The sequence below is a fragment of the Bombyx mandarina genome, chromosome 16, assembly GCF_030267445.1.
Source record: "Bombyx mandarina strain Sakado chromosome 16, ASM3026744v2".
In the NCBI taxonomy this organism is placed as follows: Eukaryota; Metazoa; Arthropoda; class Insecta; order Lepidoptera; family Bombycidae; genus Bombyx; species Bombyx mandarina.
Window position 1 is genome coordinate 3538626 of NC_143222.1, and position 14931 is coordinate 3553556.

The 14931-nt window shown below is 37.5% G+C and overlaps 1 protein-coding gene across 1 annotated transcript in view; it reads right to left on the reverse strand.

The window, feature by feature from the left end:
• Window positions 1–3781: 3781 nt before the first annotated feature.
• eIF3a (eukaryotic translation initiation factor 3 subunit A) overlaps window positions 3782–14931 on the reverse strand; it is a 30822-nt gene continuing 19672 nt past the window's right edge. The window contains exons 13-23 of the mRNA XM_028187353.2: window positions 14206–14310; window positions 12889–13018; window positions 11802–12004; window positions 11084–11235; window positions 10552–10763; window positions 9396–9621; window positions 7233–7334; window positions 6425–6503; window positions 5363–5454; window positions 4980–5233; window positions 3782–4421 (exon numbers count right to left, since the gene is read on the reverse strand). Of these exons, the coding sequence (XP_028043154.2) occupies window positions 4378–4421; window positions 4980–5233; window positions 5363–5454; window positions 6425–6503; window positions 7233–7334; window positions 9396–9621; window positions 10552–10763; window positions 11084–11235; window positions 11802–12004; window positions 12889–13018; window positions 14206–14310 (1599 nt within the window). The 3' untranslated portion in view covers window positions 3782–4377. The remainder of the gene's footprint in view (window positions 4422–4979; window positions 5234–5362; window positions 5455–6424; window positions 6504–7232; window positions 7335–9395; window positions 9622–10551; window positions 10764–11083; window positions 11236–11801; window positions 12005–12888; window positions 13019–14205; window positions 14311–14931) is intronic.

The window sequence follows — 14931 nt, forward strand, 5'->3', positions numbered from 1 at the left end:
GACCATGATGGACTCAGTTGCCTTCTAAAGTAGGTCAGTCCAGCGGGTCGCTACCTGATTTTAAGCCTAGACTTGCACGATCGATAAATTCCACGGATTATGTTAATAAGGTCATCGACGAGCAACAGAAATAGCAAGTAGCATGAAAACAATAAATCAATCAAATATTTCCAAGAAAAGCGAAACGATTTTGCAAACAATGAAGCAATAATGGATTTCTTGTTTTCACAAACAATTCGCGATGCGTTCTTTCTTCTCCTCAGGCTAGCTCCGTAATAACATTCATGTATATAAAGTTGATAATGTATAGTCTGTTTTATTTTCCCTACCTATGCTGATAGCGTTAAGACTATTTCAGCTTTACCCTAACGTGTAGGTGAGCTCACGGGGCTCAAACCGGAGTATTGCTAACACTGACCCTTGGAAGAGCAGTGCTTCGGAGAATCTAGCGGTAGGCAGCGGCTTGGCTCTGCCCCTGGCATTGCTGAAGTCCATGGGCGACGGTAACCACTCACCATCAGGTGGGCCGTGCGCTCGTCTGCCTACAAGGGCAATAAAAAAAAAAGAATCTACCACCGGATCGGAAACGCGACCCACTGAGAAGATACGGCGAGAAACTCAGTGGGCTGTGACTATGGGTTAATTCGCTCGTTCTGACGTGCTTTTTTTTTGTCAAGATGTGTGGACGAGCTCACAGCCCACCTGGTGTTAAGTGGTTACTGGAGCCCATAGACATCTACAACGTAAATGCGCCACACACCTTAAGATATAAGTTCTAAGGTCTCAGTATAGTTACAACGGCTGCCCCACCCTTCAAACCGAAACGCATTACTGCTTCATGGCAGAAACAGGAGGGGCGGTGGTACCTACCCGTGCGGACTCACAAGAGGTCCTACCACCAGTAATTGTGGTACCTAGAGCCGTAGCACCGTAGTAGCCTGTAGCACCGTTAATGAATCGGGAGGATCCGTAATGACGCGAGTATATAGTCTGAAGAAATCTATCTGAAGCCGATAACGTGAAACGATAATAAGCTAATATAACGTATTACATATATTAATACATTTTAAAGTAATTTGAATAATTGTTTTAGCAAAACCTAATTACTGGTCATTTATAGAGAGACAATGTTGGTTAGTGTCATGTTGGAAAACTATAAATGAGAGAATAACAAGTAGGTGAGGCTGCATTTTAATTGCTGTATTATTAGTTATTGCGTGTACGTTTTAATCATCTTTACTATCAATTGGATTCGCGAAGAAGCTGTCCTTGAGCTGTTAGGTCATCTTCGGAGGTGCACGGGCAGTTGTTAATAAATTCCACACTCCTGATTGAGCCCTCGCTCGTCCACCCGCCCTGTTGAAACTGGGAAGGTCTCCGAGCCACCAGTAATCTATACTAATATTATAAAGAGGAGGTATCTATACTAACATTATAAAGAGGAGAGGAAAGATTTGTTTGTTTGTTTGTATTGAATAGGCTCTGAAACTACTCAACCGATTTGAATTATTTTACTGTTTCGAAGCTATACTATTCCCGAGTGGCATAGGCTATAATCTTTTTTGAAAAAAATTAGGGATCCATACTAAAACTCCAATAATGTAACCCAAGGTGTAAAAAATTACCTAAAATATTCTTTACATCGCGTGCCCTGCGAAAACTATTGATGATAGAATAAAATAATGTACTGCGACTTTGTAGAACACATTATTATTTCCAAACAGTGTCGCGACAGCATATGTCTAACTATTATAGTTATGCCACAATAAGTGTTCTTTTATTTAAAAAAATAAAACAAAATAAAAAATAAAATATCGTTAAATTTTTGTTAAAGACCCGAGCGGAGCCGGAGCGGTCCGCTAGTTAATAAATAATAAATCCATTCACTGTCACTACAACTGCGTATCCTAAATAGATAGGGTTCTCTCTGACTTCTTACTATGCAATTTATTCATTAGTAGCAATCGAATAATTCGTATACTGTTTTGAAAGGACATTAGAAGCTTTTTCTTGAATTTTTTCCTGTAAAGCTATGTAAAGTATATAGTTCTATGTAAAGGTTCAACCCATAAATTCACTTAGGGGTGCACCGTATATTTTTTTGGGGCGCATTTAAAACAGTAATTAAATTTCGTTATTAGTTTTAATATGATAAAGATATTTGAAATGAAATATATAATAATATTTGATATTAAAAATGATATTTTTACGATATGGGAAATTCCCAAAATTACTTCCTTAGTCCATTCTTCTAACATTAAAGGCTTCGTGCAATAAAAATTAAACTATTGTTGTGTTAAAAATTTATGATTTGCGGAATTACTGTCCAATCGACAAATCGACCTCAAATTTTAAGATGGAGGAGGAATTTACGTTGCGATATCTATCGGCTTCGTGATACCCACTTTCATTGTCCACGTAATAGAAAAAAATACATCAGTTATTTTTATTAAGCTTTTATAGATTTTGAGTGATACAAAATCATACTATAGTATACGAAAGCAGCACCACTTTGCTAAAAAAAAGTGCAAATCATCGCTGGTCCAAAAAGAAATGCAAGTTGAAAAACAACACATGACATGACAACCTTGAGCTTGACCTGCATAATAATATGATTTTCTGCTGTTATTAGTACTGCAAAAACAAACAAACAAAAACAAACTAAATAACAAATGGGGCACCAAATACCTAAGAGTTATAACGAAGATATCGACAAATTAAACTGGCAAATCAAATTGTGTCACACCAAAAGTTTTCAATCTAATCTTAATGACGGCCACTGACATGCGCGCAAATATTCGTACATTGTACGAATGTTTGCGCGCATGTGAAGGGAAGGTGAAAAAAAAAGAAAAAGCCACGTCAAAGATGATGGTGGATGACACCGCGGCATGTACACTCGACGCGTGTTGCAACAAGACTAAGCAAAGCCCCAACATATGGACGCATCGCGAACGCTGGCACAGATTCCTTTGATAAAACCTACACTCGACGGCCAACTACCAACGATCGTTCCAACGTTGGGGCCAATGCTATTTTCTAGATCCACACGTTGGTCGCGTGGCGTTGAGGCCTATGTTGGGGCAACGTGTAGAGCCGTCGTAAAACGTAAAGCTACCGTAGATTTTTGGTGTTTGGTTTGAAATATATTAACGGTTTTTATTACTTTCATTATAATGAAAATGTAGACTTGTACATGCATATTTTATGTGTTTAAATAAAAATAATAACCCAGTAGGTAGAACATGACTCAGTAGTTGGCTCAATATTTTTTTTATACTTAAGTCTTCCATGACGGACGTTGAGCAGAGTAGCATAAAATCAAACCCGCAAAAATATTACAGATAGCAGGGGTTGTTTTGTGACTTTTTTTCCTACCTATGCTGATGGCCTTGAGAGGCTATTTCAGCTTCGCCCTAACATGTAGGTGAGCTCACGGAGCTCAAGCCGGAGTGTTGCTAACACTGACCCTAGCAAGAGCAGTGCTTCGCAGAATCTACCACCGGATCGGAAACGCGACCCACTGAGAACATCCGGCGAGAAACTCAATGGGCTGTTTTGTGACCGTGTCATCACAAATTTTATATTGCAGTTTGTGACAAGATAAATGACCAAATCGGAGTCGCCAGTCAAATATTAAGTGTATTATCTATGGTCGTCTGTCCAACCGAATGCTCTATTCGAATTCATAAATATTTAAAAGATTAAAATAGTTTAAAGCCGATTGGGGGCAGTTTACACTCTATACATACATGTATTTCGTGAAATAATACACTTTCGATACATACCATAGTTTATTGAATGTTAATGACACTAAATAAAGCATACAAAAGGCATTATTAGTTACGTAGAAAACAATACGAATTGCGATAACTCAGTTTTGTGACAATTTATGAAAAAAAAAAGTATACAGGTAGGGCGTTTATTACAAAAAGAAAAAAAAAGCGGCTATGGAAATATCCCAATAGATATTATATACATAGACGGACGAACACAATATGCCTTTCCGAAATAAGCAAGTATATATATGACCCCTTGTACCGTTAAAGAATAAAATATTTATTGAATACAAAAGAAAAACAAAGTAAAATAATTACGACGCATTATTTTAATTTACATTACTGTGTACACACAAGACGGTTTTTATAACATGGCAACACTTTTATTGCAACACACTCTGTTCACTACTGATTCGGTTTTGCTTATAATCAAACGCCTGGATTCTAGATTTTTTAAAGTATGACTCGGTTTCACTGTGTGAGCTAATCATTCGATATGAGGTTAAGTTTGCGTTCAATGGGACTTTTCTGCGTTTGCATCTCGCTCGTACACGTAATGAGATGCAATTTGATTGTGTGTATTAAATGAAGAAGAAAATCAACGCCGCACTTCTTGCCAACCGCTGCTTTCAGGATCGCGAGCTGCAGAAAAAGAAAAGGATTTATATTAACTAAACACGTTTAAATAGAATTTCTGGTTTTATTTTTGTAAAATATGTAGATGTGTATGATGAAGTATTTTTTTTTTAAATGTATGTAAATGTCTTTAGTGTTCAAAAGATTTTTTTTGAAACAAGTTCACTCATCTGTCATTCAATGAAGATAAATAATTTAATCTTACATAATATTGTTTAAAATATTAATTTAAGTAGAGACATTAAGGTCTTTAAATTTTGTTTTCGTTATTTCTATTACGGTTGAGTGAATGTTTTGTTAGATGAATTTATTATAGTTTAAAATTCATATTGGAAGTTAATTCATATTTATATTACAGAAAACGAAGTTAAGATTAGTTTGTTTGAAGTATTTGATATGATTTTAATATATATTTATTTAACAAAATATTATGATATGTGTGTTATTATATTATTGTATGTGATTATGATAGGTTGTGACATTATACTGACTTACAAGACATCTCATGACACATATTTGCGTGATAAAAATTTTATAATAGTAATTTTTTACGTAAATACTTACGTTTTTCATCGCGACGAGGGGGCGGAGGGCGACGATCACGATCGTCACGTCGAGGCCCGTCTCTATCGTCGCGCCTGGGACCATCCCTATCGTCGCGCCTGGGACCATCCCTGTCGTCACGTCTGGGACCATCTCTGTCATCGCGTCTGGGACCATCTCTGTCATCGCGTCTGGGACCGTCTCTGTCATCGCGTCTCGGACCGTCTCTATCATCACGTCTCGGACCGTCTCTGTCGTCACGCCTAGGTCCATCACTATAACAAAGAAATTAACAACTAATGTAGATTGTGATGTAGCTACAAACATGCTCATGATAAAAAAAAAATTAAAGCGTAAAGTAATTTTATTATTCAGTTTCAGTTTGTTTAAATTTAGATCCATACCGTTCATCTCTGCGGGGTGGATATCTGTCTCTCTCTCTGAACCGATCGTCACGCGGTGGTGCGTCCTTAGAACGCCAAGTTCCAGAGCGTTCCTGTAACACACAAAAAATATCTATATTCCTTAAATGGTTCGATTTGAAAATCTAGGTATATAAAATAACGTGTGAAAGTAAATGGGTTGCTGAGCATACTCGAAGATATTCAAAATAACTTTCATAAGTTCTTTCATAAGTGTTCCATTTAAGATATTACTAGCAGATGACCGAGCTTTACTTGGTTTTTTTTTTGTTTGATAAATTATGTTTTTTAGAAATTACATTTAAATACGAATTACATATTGATAAAATGAAATATGAATAAATTTTTCGATTTTACTGACAGAATAATAAAAAAATATGAGCTCGTAATTTAAAGATAAAAACAAAATTATCACTAAAGTTGATTATTGAAAACACGAATAAAACAACATTTTCTGAAAATAAATCGTAGCCAGATCGATGTATCGGCCCCGAAATACCCTTTAGACTAAATTTTATGAAAATCGTTGGAGTCGTTTCCGAGATTTAGATTATCTATCTATATATATAAAAATGAATTGCTGTTAACGAACAGCAATAAACAGCAACTAACGAGTCTCGCTAAAACTCGAGGACGGCTGGACCGATTTGGCTAATTTTGGTCTAGAATTATTTGTGGAAGTCCAGAGAAGGTTTAAAAGGTAGATAATTATGAAAATGCTCGGAATTAAATAAAAATAACAATTATGTTTTCATTTTGATGTGACCCCCCCAGTCGGACGGATTACTTTTGTTTGTTTTAAATTTATTTTATATAAAAGTTTAGGACTTTTATTTATCGATTGAGGCACTACGAAGTCTACCGGGTCAGCTAGTATATTTGTATACAAGAATTGCTCGTTTAACGATATAAGATTTGCTTTGGGACAAATTTCTTCAAACCCTGTATTCTGATTCTGCTGCTATGGACAGCCATATGTAACTTAGTGTGAACTACTAGTGTTTAATAGTAGTTGGTACGAGTGAGCTGCTGTGTTGTACTCACGGTAGGCGCTGGTCGTGGCTCGGCAGGTCCGCGACGCCAGCTGGTCTCGGGTCCACTGGATCGGCCGCCATAGTGAGGTCTAGAACGTAAACGTCATAAACTTGATCATTACGAAGGTCAGCTTTAGATTATACACATAATTTCTAAGTAAAATATGTAGTTAATCACTTGCGATTTTCTAAAGTTTTCAATATTCGTAAACGATATTAAAAGCAATTACAGTAGATTGGGGAGAATAGGGACAAATCTGAAATGTCACAATACTTTTGTCGAGTTGTTAGGTTTAATTTTGTTGAACTATAAATTACTTTTATTTAGTGGTTAAGCGAATATTTAATAGTTTAATTTCGTCATTAAAATTTTGTAACTCATTCAAGATATTAAAAAGTTAATAACCTAAAGTTAGGTACCTACCTAACAACTAATAGTGCCAGCCCTAGCGCAAAACTATTGTATTAATTAATTATTATAGTCACTGGAAGTTTTCCTGTTTACGCAAGATAAAAAAATAATGAATGGCTATGTTGAAACTGCAGATTTGAAATTCATTATAGTTACTACAAAGCATTCTCTATAAATTTAGTTATATCTTTATCTGACGTACTTATGTATCGTGACGTATCAAAATCGTAGCTAGTACTGTTAATATTATTCCATCGTATTTATTTGTAATGTAGCAATCAAACGGCCGATTAAAAATTATTGAATCTGAAGTTCCTATCTTGGTTACGTTATCTTGTGAAATTTTAGTGTTTTACGTGTGACATGACTGTCTTTTATCTTTCTAGAAGTTAACTTAAATTGATACCTGTCTCTGTCCGGTTCTCGGTTAGCTGATCTCCAGGCGCCATCATCTCTTGGTGCAGGTCTGTCTTCCCTGGAACGATCTTCCCGTGGACGTTCTTCACGACTGCAATATAATTTTGTTTATTTACTGATTTTTTCAAGTTATAGTTACCGTAGTTTAAGTGCAACAAATATGATAGATAGGATTTAGAAAGTCACAATTGCTTTTTTTTACTGAACTGCGAGCTTCTGTTCTTTCTTTCATTTGACAATCAAAAGATTATTGAAAAACATATGATGGCTGGTAATATTACTAGGAAAACACAGTATATATAATTTACTGTTACTTCACAATATTCATTTCAGCAAGTTTAAGTTTTGCCATAAAATTGATAGATGAAGTGCTGAATATATTACGTGAATTGGATATCTATTTTATAGAAACTGTAACAAAAATTTTAACTTGGTGGGCAACAATTGTAATTTTATGGAGGATCAGGATCCTGTTTCAATTAAGTTTTGTTAGATAGAAAAGTACATGTGAAGCGTTTAAGAAGAGGGTTCGAGAACTGTTTCTCAGAGAGTTAGCAATCATCTAATTGATGATATTTATTTATATACATTTTTATATGTATATATTTATGTATATGTATTTATTTAAGTATGAGTATTTTTATCTATAAATACCTAGTCAGGTCATAAATTCTGTCACATGTTTAATGTAAAATAATTGAAACAAGTTTATTCATTATGTAACCATTCATATACCAAAATGAACTTAACAAAACATAGATTCTTATGACACTAAAGTTTATTCAAAATTACCTCCGTGATTTTGAATACAGGCCTTCAACCTGCGCGGTCAGTCGTTTATCGCAGCACGAACGAGGAGCATGTCAATATCGGCGGCTGCCTTAATCAAAGATGTCTTGAGTGACTCCAAATTGAGATGAGGCTTTGAGCACGCCTTTTCCTCCAAGTGTTGCCATATCTCGTAATCTAACGGATTCAAATCTGGACTGGAGGAGGGCCAGTCTTCGTGCCGGATGAAGTCGATTTCACGCGCCGCCTGCCAGTCTTGTGTGCTCTTCGCTCTATGAACTGGCGCCGAATCTTGTTGGAATACCCAGTGCCTGTTATTGAACATGGTATGAGAAACAGGTTCCACAAGGTTCGTCAGGACTGTATTTTGATACACAGCTGCATTCGCTTTTACACCTTTCTCACAAAAATGTACCTCTGTTAAGCCCCAATAAGAAACTCCCAACCATACCATAAGCGAGGATGGAAAATGACCTCGTTGGACACGCGGAATACGGTTGCTCGCTTCTTCACTACTGTGTGCGTACACCTTATCATTTTGTTTGTTGTAGCTCTCTTCTACGGTAAAAAATTTTTCATCCGGAAAACGAATTTTCCGATATTTTTTTCCCGCGTACCGCTTCAACAAAGCGCGGCATCTCTTCAGTCTCAGGTCCATTAGAGAGCATTCAAACGATGTCCTGTTTTTCTTCGATATGCCCGAAGCCCTAAGTCTTCATTTAACACCCTTTTCACCGTGGTTCTGCTTAACCCCATCTGAAGGGCCAACAGTTTCTGCTTACGTTTGGGATTTCTTTGAATTCGCGCCTTCACAGCTTTTATCACTGCTGGAGTCCTAACAGACCGAGGGCGACCACTTCTTGACCTGTCATCTACACTAGAGTCTTCATTGTATCATTTGATGGTACGATAAACGAATCTTTTGGTTATATTCAAAATTTTCAGTATGTTAAAATTTGAATTGGCGCGTAACCGCAACGATGCAACGCAATAACTGCAACACGGTCTTCTTTAAGCGTCCACTCCATATTTAAAAATGAGTAAAATTCTAAAAGTATACATTTTCCAATGAACAATTCGAAATTCGAATTCAATAAACTTTTTTGTGGCCAGCATTCTAAAAGAAAAGTTTTTACTGTGTGACAATACTTATGACCTGACTAGTTATTATGTATGTTATATTTACACATATGTTTAAGTACTATCACTATCACACTACACCTACCATGTTTCATCTCTGCACCCCCCTAAGGTAGACTGTCAGAGAATGCCTATGGCATTCAGTCTGCTTTTATACTGTCTAGTATATAAAGTTATAAATAAATAAATAAATTGAAAATTTTTTTTATGAGATAAAACATACTTGTCTTCCCTAGCCCAATCGTCTCTGGGTGGTGGACGATCGTCCCTGGGCGGTGGTCTTTCGTCCCTGGGAGGCGGACGCTCGTCCCTGGGAGGCGGACGCTCGTCCCTGGGAGGCGGACGCTCGTCCCTAAGAGACGGACGCTCATCCCTGGGAGGCGGACGATCTTCGCGGCGTCGCTCCGGACTGCGAGCTCGCTCGTCACGTACGGGTTCACGGACTCGACCTATAAGTAAAAATCATTTAATCCACGAGACTGTTTTCATATCGACGCTTGAAAGGCAAACGTGACTAAGCGACAATAACTGCTTTGTACATAAATGATAGACAATAACCATATTGGATGCGCAAAAAAGATATATTTCTAGTTCTATTAAAATCATTTCAATCCTACAGCTAGATTCGTTAAAATAGAATTTTTTTCAGAAATTTCTTTTGTATATTTTAAATTAATTTCAACTTTAAATTAGTCTACTGTAAAATTCACGCATTGACGCATTGTCGCTTAGTCAGGTTAACCTTTCAAGCGTCGATATGATCATAATATAACGGTAGCACGTTAGGCAGCGACTTGGCTCTGCCTCTGGAATTGCTTATGTCCATGAATGAGCCTTATTCTCGTCTGCCTACAAGGGCAATAAAAAAAGGCATATAATATTCATGTCTAATAAAAGTAACCGATTAATAGTTTGTAATGTAATGGCAATCAGGACATTATTGCATCTTCTTTTACTTGCAGGAATTGCAGAGTAAAAATAAAAATATTAGTTTTTTTTTCTTTTCAGGAAATTGACTCCTGTATTTAGTTTTATCAAAAAAAGACACCAGTTTTTAGTCTTTGATTTCAATTGTTAAATATATTTTTTTAGTTCGAATAACAGGCCAGTTGCCAGTTACAAGAATTAAGCGTCTTTTAGAACAATGATCATAATCTCCACTCTATTCTACATTGTACTGTATAATTATAAAAAAAATCAGTTTTTACAGTGTGTTTTGCTTGTCTTTTTTTTTTAATTGCCCTTGTTGCCAGACGAGCACACGGCCCACCTGATGGTGAGTGGTTACCGTCGCCCATGGACTTCAGAAATGCCAGGGGCAGAGCCAAGCCGCTGCCTACGCTCCTTGTGCATGAATACAATACATTAATTTAACGTACTGGTTCTCCATTGATCAGAGGACTTCTTTTCCCCAGCATCAGGTGCTTCCTTGCCCCTCCAGGCGTCGTCTCGTTCGGTCGGGGCAGGTTGTCCTCGTCTCCAGCTGGAGGAGGTGGCGGGCGGGGGGACGGCGGCGCGTTGTCCCTCCAGTTTCCGTTGTATCTCGGCTTCCTTGGCGCGGGCCTTGGCCTCGGCGCGTGCCAACATCTCTCTATAGAATAAAACAATCATTACAATTTCATTACTGGTGGTAGGACTTCATGAGTCCGCACGGGTAGATACCACCACCCCGCCTGTTTCTGCCGTGAAGCAGTAATGCGTTTCGGTTTGAAGAGTGGGGGCAGCCGTTGTAACTATACTGAGACCTTAGAACTTATATCTCAAGGTGAGTGGCGCATTTAAGTTGTAGATGTCTATGGGCTCCAGTAACCACTTAACACCGCGCTGTGAGCTCGTCCACCCATCTAAACAATAAAAATAAAACAATTTTAAGCTAGAAACTAATTGTACAGATTTATGTAAATAACAAACTTGTGTTCTTTTTCTTTTTTCTCTCTCAACGCCTCCATTTCTTCTTGCTGTTTCCTCTCTCGTTCTTCCCTTTCTCTCTTTTCTTCCTCTTCCTTGATGCGTCGAGCTTCCTCAGCCGCACGTTCCTCAGCGCGACGCTTCTCTGTTATCCACTGCAATAATAATTTAAGTATTTTTTTAATATTCTCGTCATATTACAAGGTTATTTAGCTAATGGAACGTTGAAAAGATTGAATACTAGTACATTCGTAACTTTGGATATTATTCATATACGAGGCAGTCAGCGCAACAGTTCGTGCTTACGTATTGCAATTTATTTAAAATATAATAAATTTTGATGCAAAATCTGCCTATTCCTAGTTTCATCCATAGATAACAGATGCCTTTGTAAACATCATTTTACCTATTATATTATTAGTATTGTAAAGGTTAATTCGAACCTCATTATCTTCATACTAACTATGGTAAGCTTAGGCCACTTTTGCACTGACGGCTTCATATCAGAAATTCATTAGTTTTGCTTTCATGATAACATATTAAATTTTTATGTGCATGTCTACAACCTCCATTATAGGGAACATTGGTGTTGTTGGAACCTATAAGAGTTGTACCCACTTAAAACTAGCTGTCTGACAATCTAATGCAATGTTTATAGAAATTTTCCAAGGTCCGGTTATAATCGTAAAATATGTAGGTTATAATCGTATCAAACTTTTACCTCATGTCTTCTCTTCTCGATTCGCTGAGCGCGTCTCTCGGCTAATCTCTTTTCCTTCTCGGCTTGAAGTTTCTCGTTGAAAGCGGCTACCTTTTGAGCGTAGGCGGCCCCACGTTCCGAGCGAAGTCGCGCCATGAACTCGTCGCGGTGGACTGCCATGCGGGACATGCGCTCCGAAGTGGCCACGTCTAAGGCGCGAGCCTCTGAGGCAAGGAAATTGTATAATTAGTGGCAAGACAATATGTCACATTCAGTGAGACGTGCAGCGACGTGTAGTCACAATTACATTACATTTACTTTTTACAATTACATATTACATAGCCGCAGCTTTTCCTTCACCTATTCGAAGCACTGGATTGCAAAGCTTAAATTTGTTTTTAAATACTATAGTAGAACTATTTTGTCGGTGCGGGTTTGGGTTATAAGTCATAGCCCGGCTAGGGTGGTGACACGTGGCGCGGGCCCGACGCTATTATCGGCGGCGGGGTGGTATACGAAGGGTGGTGAGTCATTGTTATGTTATAAGTCATTTGCACCGACCTGCAAATTATAGTACATAACGTGTCGAAGAGAAATGTGTTTTTGTGCATTCACTCTCTGAATTTCTTTAGTGACATAAAGGCTACTTCTTTGTTTTGTACCAAAACGGCAGAATTTATTCAGAACAATATTTTGCCTGTTGGCAAAAATATACCAGCACAAGCATGTGTTGTTATCAACAATTTTTTAAATTTTTCACTGAAATGAAAATAGATCCCGAAAAGTTACAAAGTGTTAATTTCTGCCGTTCTCGTTAACTTGCTGCGGCGATATGTAGTGTAAGTTTATTATTATTATTATTATCAAGATCAGTGATTTTTTTTTTCATTTTTATCACTAACCCACAAAATGACAAAACTAAATACACTATCGATAAAGCTTATCGACAACAATAATGCGCATCACTATGCTCGTCCATAAGGCCCGTGAGTGGAAGAGACAGCGAAATACTCGCTTCACCGCTCCGATTATTTATGTCCCAAATTGCACGGACAAAATAATTCAACTATAGTTTGTTTAGTGTTAGTGTTTCGCATTTTTTGCTTACCTATGAGTTGTTCAATGCGTTCTTTTTCCTGTTGCTCCCAGAATGCCTTGTCTTGAACCTGTTTCTCTTCCAGGCTCTTCTGCAGAAGTGGTATCTCTTCCAATCGCTTGGCACGCTCAAAGTAATCCACCTGTTTGTTATTTATATTTATGAAAATTCGTTTATGAAATAAAGTGTAACTAGTTTCGGTTAGGAAGACACAGATATATTACATATTAATGTTAAGATTTTAACTTCGTGTTGGTGGCGTTTACACTTTTGCTTAGCATATCATGTCATACTAGTTGGTGGTGATTTTTAAAAAGGTTGCAATATTTTAACACTGAACCAATTGTTGATGTAAAATAAGTGTGCAGGACGAAATAGGGTTTTTTATAGTTTAAGAAACAAATAGATTTAATTTAATAGTTAATAAGTGACTACGTAATAAATGTATAATCATAAGTTATTTTATAGTCAATATGTTAGTGTATCAGATCAGAGAATGTAAATAGACCAATAGGAACGATTTGTGGGGCACTTTCACTACGGTAACATACATATCAAGGGACCCTCCGAGAATGGGGCGGCGATAGCTCATCGCGAGATGGTGTACTGAAATAAATATGAAAGGATGGCCATTTATAGGCAAAAGCAGTTCTCAGTGGATCTCCGATATAGAAACAGTTCTCAGCAGATCATCAAGACAGAAAGAGTTCTCAGTGGATCTTCGACAGAAACAGTTACCAGTGAATCTCCGACATAGAAACATCAAGACAGGAGCAGTTCTCAGTGAATCTCCGACACAGAACATAGTCCAGTCATCAGAAAACCACCAGTGAATCGGCTACCAGTGAACCAGACAGTTACCTGTGAAACCTCGCTACAGAAGCCGATACCCATCGAAAGAAACAGCCGTCTTCTACCAGCGCACAAACAGACAGCAGAAAATATTATCACACGACTCGGAAACAAAATGCAGACCGGGTCGTGTACAATAAGTAAAACAGGATGTGTCAGCCATTTTGTGGTAAGTGCGTGTCAATTATTATTTACTAGCGACCCGGCCTCGCTTCGCTTCGGAAACATTAAATTTTATTATTGATATAGGCGAAGCTCGCGATGTTGCGCGCGGTAGGACAATAACTGCGGGTGACGCCGCGGGGCGAAGCTAGTCTAAAAAAAGTAGCCCAAGTAACTTCTTATATCATCAGCTACCTATTAGTGAAAGTCTCATCAAAATCGGTTCAGCCGTTCCAGAGATTAGCCGGAACAAACAGACAGACAGACATTTATATGTATAGATTGCATTTCTGGATATTTTAATGTTGACAGTACCTTTTTCTCCTGCGACTTGAGTCTAGCCTGAAGCTCGCGACGTTCCTTCATCAGTTCCTCAGCTTCCCGCTGAGCAATAGCTTCAGCATCCATTTTCTTAAGATCCTGAATTAAGTCGTGAGATAAAGGTATTTTTTATTTGTGTATTTTATATTAAGCAAATATTAACTTTTTAATTTAATTTCATTGACTTTGTCGAATAGTCTTACGTTATTGTGTTCAAGGAAATAGGACAAAACGGATGTCCAATATCAGACTAAATATGATTAGCTGGTTGTAAGAATATTCAGGATGCGAAAAATCCTTTTTATATTAACTGTGACAGAAAGGACACCCTGGTAAGTATAGGAAATCAATCATGTTTCTATTTTTCAAAATTCTATCACCTAATATAAAACTTAGTTAAACATTAATGTGACATAGTTGGGTATCAAAATGTGTAAGTTAACCCTAGACGAATCATCAATGCCATAAGTCACATGTGACATCATGTGTTGTGTGATTTGCGCGTTTGGCTTGACGTGAAAAATGGATATAAGACTATATTTATTATTTAAAAAAAATAGTTTTTGAATTACATTTTATTTTTATTATTTTTTTATTATTGCCCTTGTAGACAGACGAGCATACGGCCCACCTGATGGTGAGTGGTTACCGTCGCCCATGGACTTCAGCAATGCCCGGAGCAGAGCCAAGCCGCTGCCTACCGAAAGATAGAAAGAGATC